Source organism: Pseudophryne corroboree (assembly GCF_028390025.1).
Source record: "Pseudophryne corroboree isolate aPseCor3 chromosome 3 unlocalized genomic scaffold, aPseCor3.hap2 SUPER_3_unloc_71, whole genome shotgun sequence".
In the NCBI taxonomy this organism is placed as follows: Eukaryota; Metazoa; Chordata; class Amphibia; order Anura; family Myobatrachidae; genus Pseudophryne; species Pseudophryne corroboree.
The window spans coordinates 87,727-107,244 of NW_026967565.1; the positions used below are offsets into that span (position 1 = coordinate 87,727).

The following is a 19,518-nucleotide window of genomic DNA, read 5'->3' on the forward strand; positions in this document are numbered from 1 at the left end:
CTATAGATATAAGTTAGGTCACTGTGACGCTCCCAGATTCACTCCAGTCATGTCCCTGTATTATTACTTTAGATATAAGTGATGTCACTGTGATGCTCCCAGATCCCCTCACCTCGTCACGTCCCTGAATTATTACTATAAATATGCTATGTCAAAGTGACGCTCCCAGATCCCCTCACCTCCCCAGTCATGTCCCTGTTTTATTACTATAGATATAAGTTACATCACAGGGACGCTTCCAGATTCCCTCACCTCCCCAGTCATGTTTCTGTATTATTACTATAGATATAAGTGATGTCACTGTGATGCTGTCAGATTACCTCACCTCCCCAGTAATATACCTGTATTATTACTATAGATATAAGTGATGTCACAGTGAGGCTCCCAGATCCCCTCATTTCCCCAGTCAGGTTCCTGTATTATTACTATAGATATGTGATGTCACTGTGACACTCCCAGATCCCCTCACCTCCACAGTCATATCCCTGTATTATTACTATAGATATAAGTGATGTCACAGTGAGGCTCCCAGATCCCCTCACCTCCCCAGTCAGGTCCCTGTATTATTACTATAGATATAAGTGATGTCACTGTGACACTCCAAGATCACCTCAACTCTCCAGTTATGTCCCTGTGTATTTCTATAGCTATATGTGACATTAGTGTGACATTCCTAGATTGCATCACCTCCCCATTCATCTCCCTGTATTATTACTATAGATATAAGTGATGTCACTGTGACACTCCCAGATCCCCTCACCTCCCCAGTCATGTCCCTGTATTATTACTATAGATATAAGTGATGTCACTGTGACGCTCCCAGTTCCCCTCACCTCCCCAGTCATGTCCCTGTATTATTTCTTTAGACATAAGTGATGTCACTGTGAGCTGCCAGATCCCCTCACCTCGTCACGTCCCTGAATTATTACTATAAATATGCTATGTCAAAGTGACGCTCCCAGATCCCCTCACCTCCCAGTCATATCCCTGTATTATTATTATAGATATAAGTAATGTCACTGTGATACTCTCAGATCCCCTCACCTCCCCAGTCATGTCCCTGCATTATTATTATTATTATAGATATAAGTGAAGTCACTGTGATGCTCCCAGATCACCACACCTCCCCGGTCATGTCCCTGTATTATTATTATTATTATAGATATTAGTGAAGTCACTGTAGTGCTCCCAGAACCCCTCAACTCCCCAGTCATGTCCCTTGTATTAGTACGAGAGAGATATTATGTCACAATGACGCTCCCAGATCTCCTAACCTCCCCAGTCATGTCCCTGTATCATTACTATAGATATATGTGACATCAGTGGGACGCCTCCATATCCCCTCACCTTCACAGTCATGTCCACGTATTATTATAGATATAAGTTAGGTTACTGTGACGCTATCAGATTCCATCACCTCCCCAGTTACGTCCCTGTATTATTACTATAGATATAAGTTAGGTCACTGTGACGCTCCCAGATTCCCTCACCTCCCATGTCATGTCCCTCTATTATGACTATAGATATTAGTGATCTCACTGTGAGGCTGCCAAATCCCCTCACCTCCCAAGTCAGGTTCCTGTATTATTACCATAGATATAAGTGATGTCTCTGTGATGCTCCCAGATCCCATCACCTCCCCAGTTATGTCCCTGTATTATTACTATATATGTGACGTCACTGTGCCTTTCCTAGATCCCCTCACCTCCCCAGTCATGTCCCTGTATTGCTATAGATATTAGTGATGTCACTGTGACACTCCCAGATCCCCTCACCTCTCCAGTCATATACGCATTATTAATATAGATATAAGGTCACAGTGGCGCTCCAAGATTCACTCACCCCCACAGTCATGTCCCTTTATTATTACTATAGATATAAGTGATGTCACTGTGAGCTGCCAGATCCCCTCACCTCGTCACGTCCCTGAATTATTACTATAAATATGCTATGTCAAAGTGACGCTCCCAGATCCCCTCACCTCCCCAGTCATATCCCTGTATTATTATTATTATAGATATAAGTAATGTCACTGTGACACTCCCAGATCCTCTTACCTCCCCAGTCATGTCCCTGTATTATTACTATAGATATAAGGTCACAATGATGCTCCCAGATCCTCTCAGCTACCCAGTCATGTCCCGGTATTATTACTAGAAATATAAGGTCACAGTGATGCTCCCAGATCCTCTCACCTCCCCAGTCATGTCCCTGTATTATTACTATAGATATAAGGTCACTGTGAAGCTCCCAGATCCACTCACCTCCCCAGTCAGCAGGTAGATGATCTCCAGGGTGATATTTATTATCCTCTCAGTCCTATGACTCCTGTTCTTGTCCATCCTCGGTAAATCAGAGAGAATACAGAACGTGTGATGTGTAATAAAGACTCCGTTCCTCACAGCTGGAGTTCCTGGAATAAATATAATACATAAAACATATTGCACATGTAACATAGTAAATGTGGAATAGAGTGAGTTAAGTCTCCTATTTCCCCACAGCCATAGGGTCCTGCTCAGTGTCTCCGAGGTTCCTGTGACCCAGCCCCATAAGGCTGTACTGTATAGTGTTCCTGATCTAGATTGTAGCGCTATTGTGGGTGGAGTCACAATGAGCTGATGTTCAGTACACTGTGAAGGGACTGGGTCTCCTGGAAAGGCGGCAGGAGACAGGCAGGGGGAAGGCTGCAGGAGCCAGGCAGGGGAAAGGTTGCAGGAGAACGGCAGGGGAAAGGCAGACGGAGACAGGCAAGGGAATGGCGGCCGGAGACAGGCAAGGGGTGGCAGGAGACAGGCAGGGGGAAGGCGGCTGGAGACAGGCAGGGGGAAGGCGGCAGGAGACATGCAGGGGGAAGGTGGCTGGAGACAAGCAGGGGTGCGGCAGGGTGGGGGTGGCAGTAAACTGGCATGAGGCTGTAGGGTGGCAGGATACATGCAGGGGAAACACGACAGGCAGCAGAAATGAGGCAGGAGACAGGCAAGGAAAGGTGGCAGGAGACAGGCAAGGAAAGGTGGCAGGAGACAGGCAGGGGAAAGGCGGCAGGAGACAGGCAGGGGAAAGGCGGCCGGAGACAGACAGGGGAAAGACGGCAGGAGACAGACAGGGGAAAGACGGCAGGAGACAGACAGGGGAAAGACGGCAGGAGACAGACAGGGGAAAGACGGCAGGAGACATGCAGCGGAAAGACGGCAGGAGACAGGCAGGGGAAAGGCGGCAGAAGACAGGCAGGGGAAAGGCGGCAGGAGACAGGCAGGAGAAAGGCGGCAGGAGACAGACAGTGGAAAGGCGGCAGGAGACAGACAGTGGAAAGGTGGCAGGAGACAGGCAGGGGAAAGGTGGCAGGAGACAGGCAGGGGAAAGGTGGCAGGAGACAGGCAGGGGAAAGGTGGCAGGAGACAGGCAGGGGAAAGGTGGCAGGAGACAGGCAGGGATAAGGCGGCAGGAGACAGGCAGGGGAAAGGCGGAAGGAGACAGGCAGGGGAAAGGCCGCCGGAGACAGACAGGGGAAAGGCGGCCGGAGACATGCAGGGGAAAGGCGGCAGGAGACAGGCAGGGGAAAGGCAGCAGGAGACAGACAGTGGAAAGGTTGAAGGAGACAGGCAGGGAAAGGCGGCAGGAGACAGACAGGGGAAAGGTGGCAGGAGACAGACAGGGGAAAGGCGGCAGGAGACAGGCAGGGGAAAGGCGGCAGGAGACAGGCAGGAGAAAGGCGGCAGGAGACAGGCAGGGGAAAGGCGGCAGGAGACAGACAGGGGAAAGGCGGCAGGAGACAGACAGGGGAAAGGCGGCAGGAGACAGGCAGGGGAAAGGCGGCAGGAGACAGGCAGGGGAAAGGCGGCAGGAGACAGGCAGGGGAAAGGCGGCAGGAGACAGGCAGGGGAAAGGCGGCAGGAGACAGGCAGGGGAAAGGCGGCAGGAGACAGGCAGGGGAAAGGCGGCAGGAGACAGACAGGGGAAAGGCGGCAGGAGACAGACAGGGGAAAGACGGCAGGAGACAGACAGGGGAAAGATGGCAGGAGACAGACATGGGAAAGGCGGCAGGAGACAGACAGGGGAGCAGCTGCATGGAGTAACATGAGATGGGGCTCAGACGGGGTCACCAGCAGCGGGGTACAGTGCCAGCTGCCTGCAGGCTATAACCTGGCCCTCCCATACTAGAGGCTCCAGCCCCCTGCCTCCTACCCACACCCTCTGCAGCCTATGAAGGAAGAGCAGCTGGGAGCCCCTTGAGGCGGGTGAGCGAGGAAGCCCCTGGAGGAGAAAGTGCCGCTCTCTCTGTGCCTGCTTCTAGATGCTGCCCTCCCCTATTTGCTGCATGGGTGCAGATGTTGGCATCGCACAGAGCATGAAAAAAATAAGAATTTACTCACCGGTAATTCTATTTCTCGTAGTCCGTAGTGGATGCTGGGACTCCGTAAGGACCATGGGGAATAGACGGGCTCCGCAGGAGACTGGGCACTCTAAGAAAGATTTAGGACTACCTGGTGTGCACTGGCTCCTCCCCCTATGACCCTCCTCCAGACCTCAGTTAGGATACTGTGCCCGGACGAGCGTACACAATAAGGAAGGATTTTGAATCCCGGGTAAGACTCATACCAGCCACACCAATCACACCGTATAACTCGTGATAGGAACCCCGGTTAACAGTATGATAACAACGGAGCATCTGAACAGATGGCTCGCAATAACAACCCGATTTGCGTAACAATAACTATTTACAAGTATTGCAGACAATCCGCACTTGGGATGGGCGCCCAGCATTCACTACGGACTACGAGAAATAGAATTACCGGTGAGTAAAATCTTATTTTCTCTGACGTCCTAGTGGATGCTGGGACTCCGTAAGGACCATGGGGATTATACCAAAGCTCCCAAACGGGCGGGAGAGTGCGGATGACTCTGCAGCACCGAATGAAAGAACTCCAGGTCCTCCTCAGCCAGGGTATCAAATTTGTAGAATTTTGCAAATGTGTTTGCCCCTGACCAAGTAGCAGCTCGGCAAAGTTGTAAAGCCGAGACCCCTTGGGAAGCCGCCCAAGCTGAGCCCACCTTCCTCGTGGAATGGGCTTTTACAGATTTAGGCTGCGGTAGTCCCACCGCAGAATGCGCAAGCTGAATCGTGCTACAAATCCAGCACGCGATAGTTTGCTTAGAAGCAGGAGCACCCAGCTTGTTGGGTGCATACAGGATAAACAGCGAGTCAGTTTTTCTGACTCCAGCCGTCCTGGAAACATACATTTTCAGGGTCCTGACTACGTCTAGTAACTTGGAATCTTCCAAGTCCCTAGTAGCCGCAGGCACCACAATAGGTTGGTTCAAGTGAAAAGCTGATACCACCTTCGGGAGAAACTGAGGACGAGTCCTCAGTTCTGCCCTATCCATATGGAAAATCAGATAAGGGCTTTTACAGGACAAAGCCGCCAATTCTGACACACGCCTGCCCGAAGCCAGGGCCAACAGCATGACCACTTTCCACGTTAGATATTTCAAATCCACAGTCTTAAGTGGCTCAAACCAATGTGATTTCAGGAACTCCAAAACCACATTGAGATCCCAAGGTGCCACTGGGGGCACAAAAAGAGGCTGAATATGCAGAACTCCTTTGACAAAAAAGTCTGAACTTCAGGCAGTGAAGCCAGTTCTTTCTGGAAGAAAATCGGCAGAGACGAAATTTAGACCTTAATGGACCCCAATTTGAGGCCCAACGTCACCCCTGCTTGCAGGAAATGCAGGAATCGACCCAGTTGAAATTCCTCCGTTGGGGCCTTCCTGGCCTCACACCACGCAACATATTTTCGTCAAATGCGGTGATAATGTTTTGCAGTGACATCCTTCCTAGCTTTAATCAGCTAGAATGACTTCCTCCGGAATGCCCTTTTCCTTTAGGATCCGGCGTTCAACCGCCATGCCATCAAACGCAGCCGCGGTAAGTCTTGGAACAGGCAGGGCCCCTGCTGCAGCAGGTCCCGCCTGAGTGGTAGAGGCCATGGGTCCTCTGAAAGCATCTCTTGAAGTTCTGGGTACCAAGCTCTTCTTGGCCAATCCGGAACCACGAGAATAGTTTTCACTCCTCGCCTTCGTATTATTCGCAGTACCTTGGGAATGAGAGGCAGAGGAGGAAACACATAAACCGACTGGTAGACCCACGGTGTTACTAGAGCGTCCACAGCAATCGCCTGAGGGTCCCTTGACCTGGCGCAATATCTTTTTAGCTTTTTGTTGAGGCGGGACGCCATCATGTCCACCTGTGGTCTTTCCCAACGGTTTACCAACAGTTGGAAGACTTCTGGATGAAGTCCCCATTCTCCCGGGTGGAGGTCGTGCCTGCTGAGGAAGTCTGCTTCCCAGTTGTCCACTCCCGGAATGAACACTGCTGTCCGTGCTAACACATGATTTTCCGCCCATCGGAGAATCCTTGTGGCTTCTGCCATTGCCCTCCTGCTTCTTGTGCCGCCCTGTCTGTTTACATGGGCGACCGCCGTGATGTTGTCTGATTGGATCAGTACCGGCTGATTCTGAAGCAGGGGCCTTGCTTGGCTTAGGGCATTGTAAATGGCCCTTAGCTCCAGAATATTTATGTGAAGCGAAATCTCCTGATTTGACCACAGTCCTTGGAAATTTCTTCCCTGTGTGACTGCACCCCAGCCCCGAAGGCTGGCATCCGTGGTCACCAGGACCCAGTCCTGTATTCCAAATCTGCGGCCCTCTAGTAGATGAGCCCTCTGCAGCCACCACAGCAGCGAGACCCTGGTCCTTGCCGACAGGGTTATCCGCTGTTGCATCTGGAGATGGGAACCGGACCATTTGTCCAACAGGTCCCACTGGAAAGTCCTTGCGTGGAACCTTCCGAATGGAATTGCTTCGTACGAAGCTACCATTTTCTCCAGGACTCGTGTGCATTGATGTAACGACACCTGTCCCGGTTTTAGGAGGTCTCTGACTAGAGATGACAACTCCTCTGCTTTTTCCACTGGAAGAAACACTTTTTTCTGGTCTGTGTCCAGAATCTATCCCAGGAACAGAAGACGTGTCGTCGGGACCAGCTGTGACTTTGAAATATTGAGAATCCAGCCATGCTGTTGCAGCACTTCCCGAGAAAGTGCTACCCCCACTACCAACTGTTCCTTGGACCTCGCCTTTATTAGGAGATCGTCCAAGTACGGGATAATTAAAACTCCCTTCTTGCGAAGGAGTATCATCATTTCGGCCATTACCTTGGTAAAGACCCTCGGTGCCGTGGATAACCCAAATGGCAGCGTTTGGAACTGATAGTGACAGTCCTGTACCACAAATCTGAGGTACTCCTGGTGAGGAGGGTAAATGGGGATATGCAGGTACGCATCCTTGATGTCCAGGGAGACCATGTAATCCCCCTCGTCCAGGCTCGCAATAACCGCCCTAAGCGATTCCATCTTGAACTTGAACCTTTTGATATAAGTGTTCAAGGATTTTAAATTTAAGATGGGTCTCACTGAACCGTCCGGTTTCGGTACCACAAACATTGTGGAATAGTAACCCTTTCCTTGCTGAAGGAGGGGTACCTTGACAATCACTTGCTGTGAATACAGTTTTTGAATAGCCACCAACAATGCCTCCCTGGCAGAGGGAGTTGCCGGTAAGGCAGATTTTAGGAAACGGCGGGGGGGGGGGGGGGAGGGAGACGTCTCGAATTCCAGCCTGTACCCCTGAGATACTACTTGAAGGACCCAGGGATCCACCTGTGAGAGAGCCCACTGTGCGCTGAAATTTCTGAGACGGGCCCCCACCGTACCCGGGTCCGCCTGAGCAGCCCCAGCGTCATGCTATGGACTTACCGGACGCAGGGGAGGACTTCTGCTCTTGGGAACTAGCTGTGTGCTGCAGCTTTTTCCCCCTACCTTTGCCTCTCGGCAGAAAGGATGAGCCTCTAGCCCTCTTGCTTTTCTGGGGCCGAAAGGACTGTACCTGATAATACGGTGCTTTCTTTTGCTGTGGGGTAGCCTGTGGCAAAAAGGTCAATTTCCCAGCAGTAGCTGTGGAAACGAGGTCCGAAAGACCCTCCCCAAACAGTTCCACCCCCTTATAGGGCAAAACTTCCATGTGCCGTTTCGAGTCGGCATCGCCTGACCATTGCCGAGTCCATAACCCGTTTCTGGCGGCAATGGACATAGCGCTTATTTTTGATGCCAGCCGGCAAATATCCCTCTGTGCATCACGCATGTATAAGACGGCGTCTTTTATATGCTCTATCGTCAGCAAAATATTGTCCCTATCCATCGTATCAATATTATCCGACAGGGAATCTGACCACGCAGCTGCAGCACTGCACATCCATGATTATGCAATGGCTGGTCGCAATATAATTCCCGTGTGTGTGTATATAGCTTTAAGGGTAGCCTCCTGCATTCTATCAGCAGGTTCCTTTAGGGCGGCCGTATCCGGAGACGGTAGTGCCACCTTTTTTGATAAGCGTGTCAGCGCCTTATCTACCCTAGGGGGTGTTTCCCAACGTGACCTATCCTCTGGCGGGAAAGGGTATGCTGCCAATAACCGTATGGAAATTATCAATTTCTTATCGGGGGAAGTCCACGCTTCCTCACACACCTCATTTAATTCCTCAGATGCAGGAAAAACTACAGGTAGTTTTTTCTCACCAAACATAATACCCTTTTTTCTGGTACCTGGGGTATTATCAGAAATATATAATTACATTTTTCATTGCCTCAATCATGTAACGGGTGGACCTATTGGAGGGTACACTAGTCTCATCGTCGCCGACACTGGAGTCGGTATCCGTGTCGACATCTGTGTCTGTCACCGGAGGTAGCGGGCGTTTTAAAGCCGATGATGACATTTGAGACGCTGGAACAGGCACAAGCTGAGTAGCCGGCTGTCCTATGTCGTCAAACCTTTTGTGTAAGGAGTTGACACTGTCACGTAATTCCTTCCATAAGTCCATCCACACAGGTGTCGACCCCGCAGGGGGTGACATCACATTCACAGGCATTTGCTCCGCCTTCACATCATTTTCCTCATCATACATGTCGACACAGCAGTACCGACACACAGCACACACACAGGGAATGTTCTGACAGAGGACAGGACCCCACAAAGTCCTTTGGGGAGACAGAGGGAGAGTATGCCAGCACACACCAGAGCGCTATATACCACAGGGATATCACCTATAAAGAGTGTTTTCCCTTATAGCTGCATATATATATTATACTGCGCCTAAATTTGTGCCCCCCCTCTCTTTTTTACCCTTACTGTAGTGCAGGACTGCAGGGGAGAGCCAGGGAGCGATCCTTCCAGCGGAGCTGTGAGGGAAAATGGCGCCAGTGTGCTGAGGGAGAAGGCTCCGCCCCTTTTTCGGTGGGCTTTCTCCCGCTATTTTAATAGTTCTGGCAGGGGTTAATATACACCTATATAGCCCCTGGGGCTATACATGGTGTCAGTTTGCCAGCCAAGGTGCTATTTATTGCTGCTCAGGGTGCCCCCCCTCCCCCAGCGCCCTGCACCCATCAGTGACCGCAGTGTGTGGTGTGCATGAGGAGCAATGGCGCACAGCTGCAGTGCTGTGCGCTACCTTAGAGAAGACAGAAGTCTTCAGCCGCCGATTTTCCGGACCTTCTTGCTTCTGGCTCTGTAAGGGGAACGGCGGCACGGATCCGGGAACGGACGACGAGGTCGGGTCCTGTGTGCGATCCCTCTGGAGCTAATGGTGTCCAGTAGCCTAAGAAGCCCAAGCTACCACCACTTAGGTAGGTTCGCTTCTTCTCCCCTTAGTCCCTCGGTGCAGTGAGCCTGTTGCCAGCAGGTCTCACTGTAAAATAAAAAACCTAAACTATACTTTCTTTCTAGGAGCTCAGGAGAGCCCCTAGTGTGCATCCAGCTCGGCCGGGCACAGAAATCTAACTGAGGCTTGGAGGAGGGTCATAGGGGGAGGAGCCAGTGCACACCAGATAGTCCTAAATCTTTATTTAGATGTGCCCAGTCTCCTGCGGAGCCGTCTATTCCCCATGGTCCTTACGGAGTCCCCAGCATCCACTAGGACGTCAGAGAAACAAGGTTTGTTGGCGCTGGGCAGGTCTGTGATGGAATACACCTTAGGATTAGCAGCCACCTGGAGAGGGGTAGCCGGCCTCCTCAAACAGAGACAAATGTGGGGAATACCAGGTAGGCGCTCTATCCAAATGATGCAGCCAAAAAATATAAATTAAAAACACTGTTTATTACACACAAGAAAATAAAAAATAAAAAGAATTTACTCACCGGTAATTCTATTTCTCGTAGTCCGTAGTGGATGCTGGGAACTCCGTAAGGACCATGGGGAATAGCGGCTCCGCAGGAGACTGGGCACAAAAGTAAAGCTTTAGGACTACCTGGTGTGCACTGGCTCCTCCCCCTATGACCCTCCTCCAAGCCTCAGTTAAGATACTGTGCCCGGACGAGCGTACACAATAAGGAAGGATTTATGAATCCCGGGTAAGACTCATACCAGCCACACCAATCACACCGTACAACTAGTGATCTGAACCCAGTTAACAGTATGATAACAGAGGAGCCTCTCGAAGGATGGCTCACTACAACAATAACCCGATTAGTTAACAATAACTATGTACAAGTATTGCAGATAATCCGCACTTGGGATGGGCGCCCAGCATCCACTACGGACTACGAGAAATAGAATTACCGGTGAGTAAATTCTTATTTTCTCTGACGTCCTAGTGGATGCTGGGAACTCCGTAAGGACCATGGGGATTATACCAAAGCTCCCAAACGGGCGGGAGAGTGCGGATGACTCTGCAGCACCGAATGAGAGAACTCCAGGTCCTCCTCAGCCAGGTTATCAAATTTGTAGAATTTAGCAAACGTGTTTGGCCCTGACCAAGTAGCTGCTCTGCAAAGTTGTAAAGCCGAGACCCCTCGGGCAGCCGCCCAAGATGAGCCCACCTTCCTTGTGGAGTGGGCATTTACAGATTTTGGCTGTGGCAGGCCTGCCACAGAATGTGCAAGCTGAATTGTACTACAAATCCAACGAGCAATCGTCTGCTTAGAAGCAGGAGCACCCAGCTTGTTGGGTGCATACAGGATAAACAGCGAGTCAGATTTTCTGACTCCACCGTCCTGGAAACATATATTATCAGGGCCCTGACTACGTCCAGCAACTTGGAGTCCTCCAAGTCCCTAGTAGCCGCAGGCACCACAATAGGCTGGTTCAGGTGAAACGCTGAAACCACCTTAGGGAGAAAATGAGGACGAGTCCTCAATTCCGCCCTATCCGTATGAAAAATCAGGTAAGGGCTTTTATAGGACAAAGCCGCCAATTCTGACACGCGCCTGGCTGAAGCCAGGGCCAACAGCATTACCACTTTCCATGTGAGATATTTTAAGTCCACAGTGGTAAGTGGTTCAAACCAATGTGATTTTAGGAACCCCAAAACCACATTGAGATCCCAGGGTGCCACTGGAGGCACAAAAGGAGGCTGTATATGCAGTACCCCCTTGACAAACGTCTGAACTTCAGGAACCGAAGCCAGTTCTTTCTGGAAGAAAATCGACAGGGCCGAAATTTGAACCTTTATGGACCCTAATTTTAGGCCCATAGACAGTCCTGTTTGCAGGAAATGCAGGAAACGACCCAGTTGAAATTCCTCTGTAGGGGCCTTCCTGGCCTCGCACCACGCAACATATTTACGCCAAATACGGTGATAATGCTGTGCGGTTACATCCTTCCTGGCTTTGATCAGGGTAGGGATGACTTCATCCGGAATGCCTTTTCCCTTCAGGATCCGGCGTTCAACCGCCATGCCGTCAAACGCAGCCGCGGTAAGTCTTGGAGCAGACAGGGTCCTTGCTGGAGCAGGTCCCTTCTTAGAGGTAGATGCCACGGGTACTCTGTGAGCATCTCTTGAAGCTCCGGGTACCAAGTCCTTCTTGGCCAATCCGGAGCCACGAGTATAGTTCTTACTCCTCTCCGTCTTATAATTCTCAGTACCTTGGGTATGAGAGGCAGAGGAGGGAACACATACACTGACTGGTAGACCCACGGTGTTACCAGAGCGTCCACCGCTATTGCCTGAGGGTCCCTTGACCTGGCGCAATACCTGTCTAGTTTTTTGTTGAGGAGGGACACCATCATGTCCACCTTTGGTTTTTCCCAACGGTTGACAATCATGTGGAAGACTTCTGTATGAAGTCCCCACTCTCCCGGGTGGAGGTCGTGTCTGCTGAGGAAGTCTGCTTCCCAGTTGTCCACTCCCAGAATGAACACTGCTGACAGTGCTATCACATGATTCTCCGCCCAGCGAAGAATCCTTGCAGCTTCTGCCATTGCCCTCCTGCTTCTTGTGCCGCCCTGTCTGTTTACGTGGGCGACTGCCGTGATGTTGTCTGACTGGATCAACACCGGCTGACCCTGAAGCAGAGGTCTTGCTTGGCTTAGAGCATTGTAAATGGCCCTTAGTTCCAGGATATTTATGTGAAGTGACGTCTCCAGGCTTGACCACAAGCCCTGGAAATTTTTTCCCTGTGTGACTGCTCCCCAGCCTCTCAGGCTGGCATCCGTGGTCACCAGGACCCAGTCCTGAATGCCGAATCTGCGGCCCTCTAGAAGATGAGCACTCTGCAACCACCACAGGAGAGACACCCTTGTCCTTGGAGACAGGGTTATCCGCTGATGCATGTGAAGATGCGATCCGGATTATTTGTCCAGCAGATCCCACTGAAAAGTTCTTACGTGGAATCTGCCGAATGGAATCACTTCGTAAGAAGCCACCATTTTCCCTAGGACCCTTGTACATTGATGCACTGACACTTGGCCTGGTTTTAGGAGGTTTCTGACTAGCTCGGATAACTCCCTGGCTTTCTCCTCCGGGAGAAACACCTTTTTCTGGACTGTGTCCAGAATCATCCCTAGGAACAACAGACGTGTCGTCGGAATCAGCTGCGATTTTGGGATATTTAGAATCCACCCGTGCTGCCGTAACACTACTTGAGATAGTGCTACTCCGACTACTAACTGTTCCTTGGATCTTGCCCTTATCAGGAGATCGTCCAAGTAAGGGATAATTAAGACGCCTTTTCTTCGAAGAAGTATCATCATTTCGGCCATTACCTTGGTAAAGACACGGGGTGCCGTGGACAATCCAAACGGCAGCGTCTGAAACTGATAGTGACAGTTCTGTACCACAAACCTGAGGTACCCTTGGTGAGAAGGGTAAATTGGGACATGGAGGTAAGCATCCTTGATGTCCAGAGACACCATATAGTCCCCTTCTTCCAGGTTCGCGATCACTGCTCTGAGTGACTCCATCTTGAACTTGAACCTTTGTATGTAAGTGTTCAAGGATTTCAGATTTAAAATAGGTCTCACCGAGCCGTCCGGCTTCGGTACCACAAACAGCGTTGAATAATACCCCTTGCCCTGTTGCAGGAGGGGTACCTTGATTATCACCTGCTGAGAATACAGCTTGTGAATGGCTTCCAATACCGCCTCCCTGTCGGAGGGAGATGTCGGTAAAGCAGACTTTAGGAAACGGCGAGGGGGAGATGTCTCGAATTCTAACCTGTACCCCTGAGATACCACCTGAAGGACCCAGGGATCTACCTGCAAGTGAGCCCACTGCGCGCTGAAATTCTTGAGACGTGCCCCCACCATACCTAAGTCCGCTTGTAAAGCCCCAGCGTCATGCTGAGGACTTAGCAGAAGCGGGAGAGGGCTTCTGTTCCTGGGAACTGGCTGCTTGCTGCAGCCTTTTTCCCCTTCCTCTGCCCCGGGGCAGAAATGAGGAGCCTTTCGCTCGTTTGCCCTTATGGGGACGAAAGGACTGCGCCTGATAATACGGCGTCTTCTTATGTTGAGAGGCGACCTGGGGTAAAAAAGTGGATTTCCCAGCCGTTGCCGTGGCCACCAGGTCTGAAAGACCTACCCCAAATAACTCCTCCCCTTTATAAGGCAGTACTTCCATATGGCGTTTGGAATCTGCATCACCTGACCACTGTCGCGTCCATAACCCTCTTCTGGCAGAAATGGACAGCGCACTTACTCTTGATGCCAGTCGGCAAATATCCCGCTGTGCATCACGCATATATAGAAATGCATCTTTCAAATGCTCTATAGTCATTAATATACTGTCCCTATCTAGGGTATCAATATTTTCAGTCAGGGAATCCGACCAAGCCAACCCAGCACTGCACATCCAGGCTGAGGCGATTGCTGGTCGCAGTATAACACCAGTATGTGTGTAAATACATTTTAGGATACCCTCCTGCTTTCTATCAGCAGGATCCTTAAGGGCGGCCGTCTCAGGAGAGGGTAGAGCGACCTGTTTTGATAAGCGTGTGAGCGCTTTATCCACCCTAGGGGGTGTTTCCCAACGCACCCTGACCTCTGGCGGGAAAGGATATAATGCCAATAATTTTTTAGAAATTATCAGTTTCTTATCGGGGGAAACCCACGCTTCATCACACACCTCATTTAATTCCTCAGATTCAGGAAAAACTACAGGTAGTTTTTTCTCACCGAACATAATACCCCTTTTTAGTAGTAGTGGTATTATCAGAAATATGTAACACATTTTTCATTGCCTCAATCATATAACGTGTGGCCCTACTGGAAGTCACGTTTGTCTCTTCCCCGTCGACACTGGAGTCAGTATCCGTGTCGGCGTCTGTATCTGCCATCTGAGGTAACGGGCGTTTTAGAGCCCCTGATGGCTTTTGAGACGTCTGGACAGGCACAAGCTGAGTAGCCGGCTGTCTCATGTCGTCAACTGTCTTTTGCAAAGAGCTGACACTGTCACGTAATTCCTTCCAGCATCTCATCCACTCAGGTGTCGACTCCCTAGGGGGTGACATCTCTATTATAGGCAATTGTTCCGCCTCCACATCATTTTCCTCCTCATACATGTCGACACAACGTACCGACACACAGCACACACACAGGGAATGCTCTGACAGAGGACAGGATCCCACTAGCCCTTTGGGGAGACAGAGGGAGAGTATGCCAGCACACACCAGAGCGCTATATAAATATACACTGATAACCTTATATAAGAGTTTTTCCCCTTTATAGCTGCTATATGTTAGTATTACGCCAATTAGTGCCCCCCTCTCCTTTTTACCCTGTTTCTGTAGTGCAGGACTGCAGGGGAGAGTCAGGGAGACGTCCTTCCAGCGGAGCTGTGAGGGAAAATGGCGCCTGTGTGCTGAGGAGATAGGCCCCGCCCCCTTCTCGGCGGCCTTTTCTCCCGCTTTTATGTAGAATCTGGCAGGGGTTAAAATTCATCCATATAGCCCTGGGGGCTATATGTGATGTATTTTTGCCAGCCAAGGTGTTTTTTATTGCTGCTCAGGGCGCCTCCCCCTTAGTGCCCTGCACCCTCAGTGACCGAAGTGTGAAGTGTGCTGAGGAGCAATGGCGCACAGCTGCAGTGCTGTGCGCTACCTTGGTGAAGACAGGATGTCTTCTGCCGCCGATTTTCCGGACCTCTTCTTGCTTCTGGCTCTGTAAGGGGGCCGGCGGCGCGGCTCCGGGACCGGACTCCGAGGCTGGGCCTGTGTTCGATCCCTCTGGAGCTAATGGTGTCCAGTAGCCTAAGAAGCCCAATCCACTCTGCAAGCAAGTGAGTTCGCTTCTTCTCCCCTTAGTCCCTCGATGCAGTGAGCCTGTTGCCAGCAGGTCTCACTGAAAATAAAAAACCTAAAACTAAACTTTTCACTAAGAAGCTCAGGAGAGCCCCCTAGTGTGCACCCTTCTCGTTCGGGCACAAAAATCTAACTGAGGCTTGGAGGAGGGTCATAGGGGGAGGAGCCAGTGCACACCAGGTAGTCCTAAAGCTTTACTTTTGTGCCCAGTCTCCTGCGGAGCCGCTATTCCCCATGGTCCTTACGGAGTTCCCAGCATCCACTAGGACGTCAGAGAAACAATATAAACTATAATATAGACCAAAACATATACTAATGGGTGTTACCCTGAGGTATATGATATCTCTGGTATAAATTATATACACAATGAGTATACACAAAGGTATCACTGATAAAATCAATGTAAAAGGAAAACGCTGATCCTTCTACATAGGAGACTCTCAGAGGATTTGTCAGTCTCTTATAGTAAATTAGCAGCGCACAGTGTGAGGGAGAAGAAATCCTCCAGCTGATATGGTTCATACAGGAATGTGTCCTGAACCAGAATGACCTTTATATGGTAATTGTCCATCCGCTTAGTTCCGGTGTAACAACAAAGTGAGTTACATGTGTATAGATGTGATGGTAGTCAGTAGTCACTGCACCAGTGTTGGTAGTCCTTGCGGCACAAATGCAGACCCGCTCCGTCTCACCCTTTGCCCGGGTGAAGAAGCTGCGGGCGGCGCGGTCTGCTATAAGCTGTTCCCTGTCGTGCGGTGCAATGTGGATGCGCAGAGCCGCTGTCTCGTACTCCCAGCACGGGTAAGGTTTGTATCAGCAGCACAGTGTCTGGACTGACCCGGAATAGGGAGGAACAGATGGTGCAGTCTCTCCACGATGTTCATTTCACATTTGACGGCAATTGGTGAACCATCAGCTACTGGAGGTTGTATCTTCTTCTGTGGGCACTACAGGTATCAGCAATCCCTCTCTCTGTGCCCTCAACGCGTTTCTCCGCACACCGGGCAGCTTTTCCAAGAGCTGGAGGATTTCTTCTCACTCACACTGCGCTGCTCATTTACTATAAGAGACTGACAAATCCTCTGAGAGTCTCCTATGTAGAAGGATCAGCGTTTTCCTTTTACATTGATTTTATCAGTGATACCTTTGTGTATACTCATTGTGTATATCATGTATACCAGAGATATCATATACCTCAGGGTAACACCCATTAGTATATGTTTTGGTCTATATTACTGTTTATATTGTTTTTATCTTTTGGTTGCATCATTTGGATAGAGCGCCTACCTGGTATCCCCCACATTTGCACACAGCACGGGGCACAGTAACAGCCCGGCTGCCGGCACGCACACAAAATAACAGGTTCCCTATAGAATAATAGTAAACGCCAGGCACAGCTGCTGCAGAAACTCTTGTTACATACGTGACGTCAGTCTCTTCTGATACTGGCATTATATAATACAGCCCGGTGTCTCTACAGCAGATGGCCGTCGTTATACGTGTGGCGCCTCCTAGCGGGCATTTCACATCTTACACCATTATAGTGACGTGACTGCTGGGGGGGCGGCAATGAGGGGGCTCAGCCTGCAGCAGTCACACTGCCAGTGGTGTAGTAATGCTCTGCAGCAGTCACACTGCCAGTGGTGCAGTAATGCTCTGCAGCTGTCACACTGCCAGTGGTGTAGTAATGCTCTGCAGCTGTCACACTGCCAGTGGTGTAGTAATGCTCTGCAGCTGTCACACTGCCAGTGGTGTAGTAATGCTCTGCAGCTGCCACACTGCCAGTGGTGTAGTAATGCTCTGCAGCTGTCACACTGCCAGTGGTGTAGTAATGCTCTGCAGCTGTCACACTGCCAGTGGTGTAGTAATGCTCTGCAGCTGCCACACTGCCAGTGGTGTAGTAATGCTCTGCAGCTGCCACACTGCCAGTGGTGTAGTAATGCTCTGCAGCTGTCACACTGCCAGTGGTGTAGTAATGCTCTGCAGCTGTCACACAGCCAGTGGTGTAGTAATGCTCTGCAGCTGTCACACTGCCAGTGGTGTAGTAATGCTCTGCAGCTGTCACACTGCTAGTGGTGTAGTAATGCTCTGCAGCTGACATAACAACAACAACAACAACAACAACAGGACACCACAGGCTGCTCCCCATGTATAATATTAGCAATAACAGGACACCACCATCACTGAAAATAAAAAACCTAAAACTAAACTTTTCACTAAGCAGCTCAGGAGAGCCACCTAGTGTGCACCCTTCTCGTTCGGGCACAAAAATCTAACTGAGGCTTGGAGGAGGGTCATAGGGGGAGGAGCCAGTGCACACCAGATGGTCCTAAAGCTTTCTTTAGATGTGCCCAGTCTCCTGCGGAGCCGCTAATCCCCATGGTCATTACGGAGTCCCAGCATCCACTAGGACGTCCGAGAAAATAACAGGACACCACAGACTGCTCCTCCTGTATAATAATAATAATAACAATAGGACACCACAGGCTGCTCCTCCTGTATAATAACAATAACAGGACACCACAGGCTGCTCCCACTGTATATTAATAACAACAAGACACCACAGGCTGCTCCCACTGTATAATAATAATAACAGGGCACCACAGGCTGCTCCCCCTGTATAATAAGACGCCATTACCTGATTTCCACGGACACTGACAATGGGAGGCTGCTGCAGTCGATGAAAACTCACTTCCTGTATGTGGAACGCACAGTCCGGAAATAAGGTGGAACGCACAGTCCGGAAGTAAAGAGTGATTGGCACAAGCTGATTCCTAGTGACTGGTTCCTCCCCTCCTACATCCCGCCATCTGTAAGGAATATTACCATTTATGTCCTCAGTGCAGGAGGCCGGCGGCCATTTTCTTGTAGACCAGTCCGGCAGCAGCAATAGGGTCCCTGGCCGAGTAGTGACGTCAGGAGCGGCGGCCATTTTCCCCTGGTCTGAGCTCCGCCTTCCTTCTATCATTCCCACAAGGCAGCAGGAGCAGAGAGCAGCCATTGCTGTGTCTGGCAGCAGGTAATTATATTATTATTATTATTCTATAGGCTGAGCAGCTCTGGTGTCAGGTTCTGTACTACAGGGGGAGCAGCCTCTGGTGCCTTGTTATAGTGCAGCTGGAGCAGCCTCTGGTGCTGCATTATCCCTGTACAGGTGGCTGACACTCTAGTGTCCTATTACTGTAATACAGGTGGCGCAGACCCCGCCGTTACCGTCATACAGGTGGCGCAGACCCCGCCGTTACCGTAATACAGGTGGAGCAGACCCCGCCGTTACCGTAATACAGGTGGAGCAGACCCCGCCATTACCGTAATACAGGTGGCGCAGAGCCCGTCGTTACCGTAATACAGGTGGCGCAGACCCCGCCATTACCGTAATAAGGGTGACGCAGACCTCGCCATTACCATAATAAGGGTGGCGCAGGCCTCGCTGTTACTGTAATACAGGTGGCGCAGATCACACCGTTACCGTAATACAGGTGGTGGAGATCCCGCCGTTACCGTAATACTGTGGCGCAGACCCCGCCATTACCGTAATACAGGCGTCGCAGACCCCGCCGTTACCGTATTACAGGTGGCGCAGCCCCTGCCGTTACTGTAATTAAGGTGGCGCAGCCCCTGCCGTAACCGTAATATAGGTGGCGCCGTCCCCGCCATTACCGTAATACAGTGGCGCAGACCCCGCCGTTACTGTAATACAGTGGCGCAGACCCCACCGTTACCATAATACAGGAGGTGCAGACCTTGCCGTTACCGTAATACAGGTGGTGCAAACTCCGGCGTTACCGTAATACAAGCGGCGTAGACCCCGGAGTTACCGTAATACGGGTGCAGCAGACCCTGCGGTTACCGTAATACGGGTGACTCAGACCCCGCCGTTACCGTAATACA

General features: G+C 50.7%; 1 protein-coding gene across 1 annotated transcript in view; it reads right to left on the bottom strand.

Moving 5' to 3' along the window:
- The window catches only part of LOC134984667 (oocyte zinc finger protein XlCOF7.1-like), a 102,057-nt gene that overhangs the window by 23,792 nt on the left and 58,747 nt on the right, over nt 1-19,518 (bottom strand). The window contains exon 2 of the mRNA XM_063950195.1: nt 2,265-2,413. Within this exon, the coding sequence (XP_063806265.1) occupies nt 2,265-2,413 (149 nt within the window). The remainder of the gene's footprint in view (nt 1-2,264; nt 2,414-19,518) is intronic.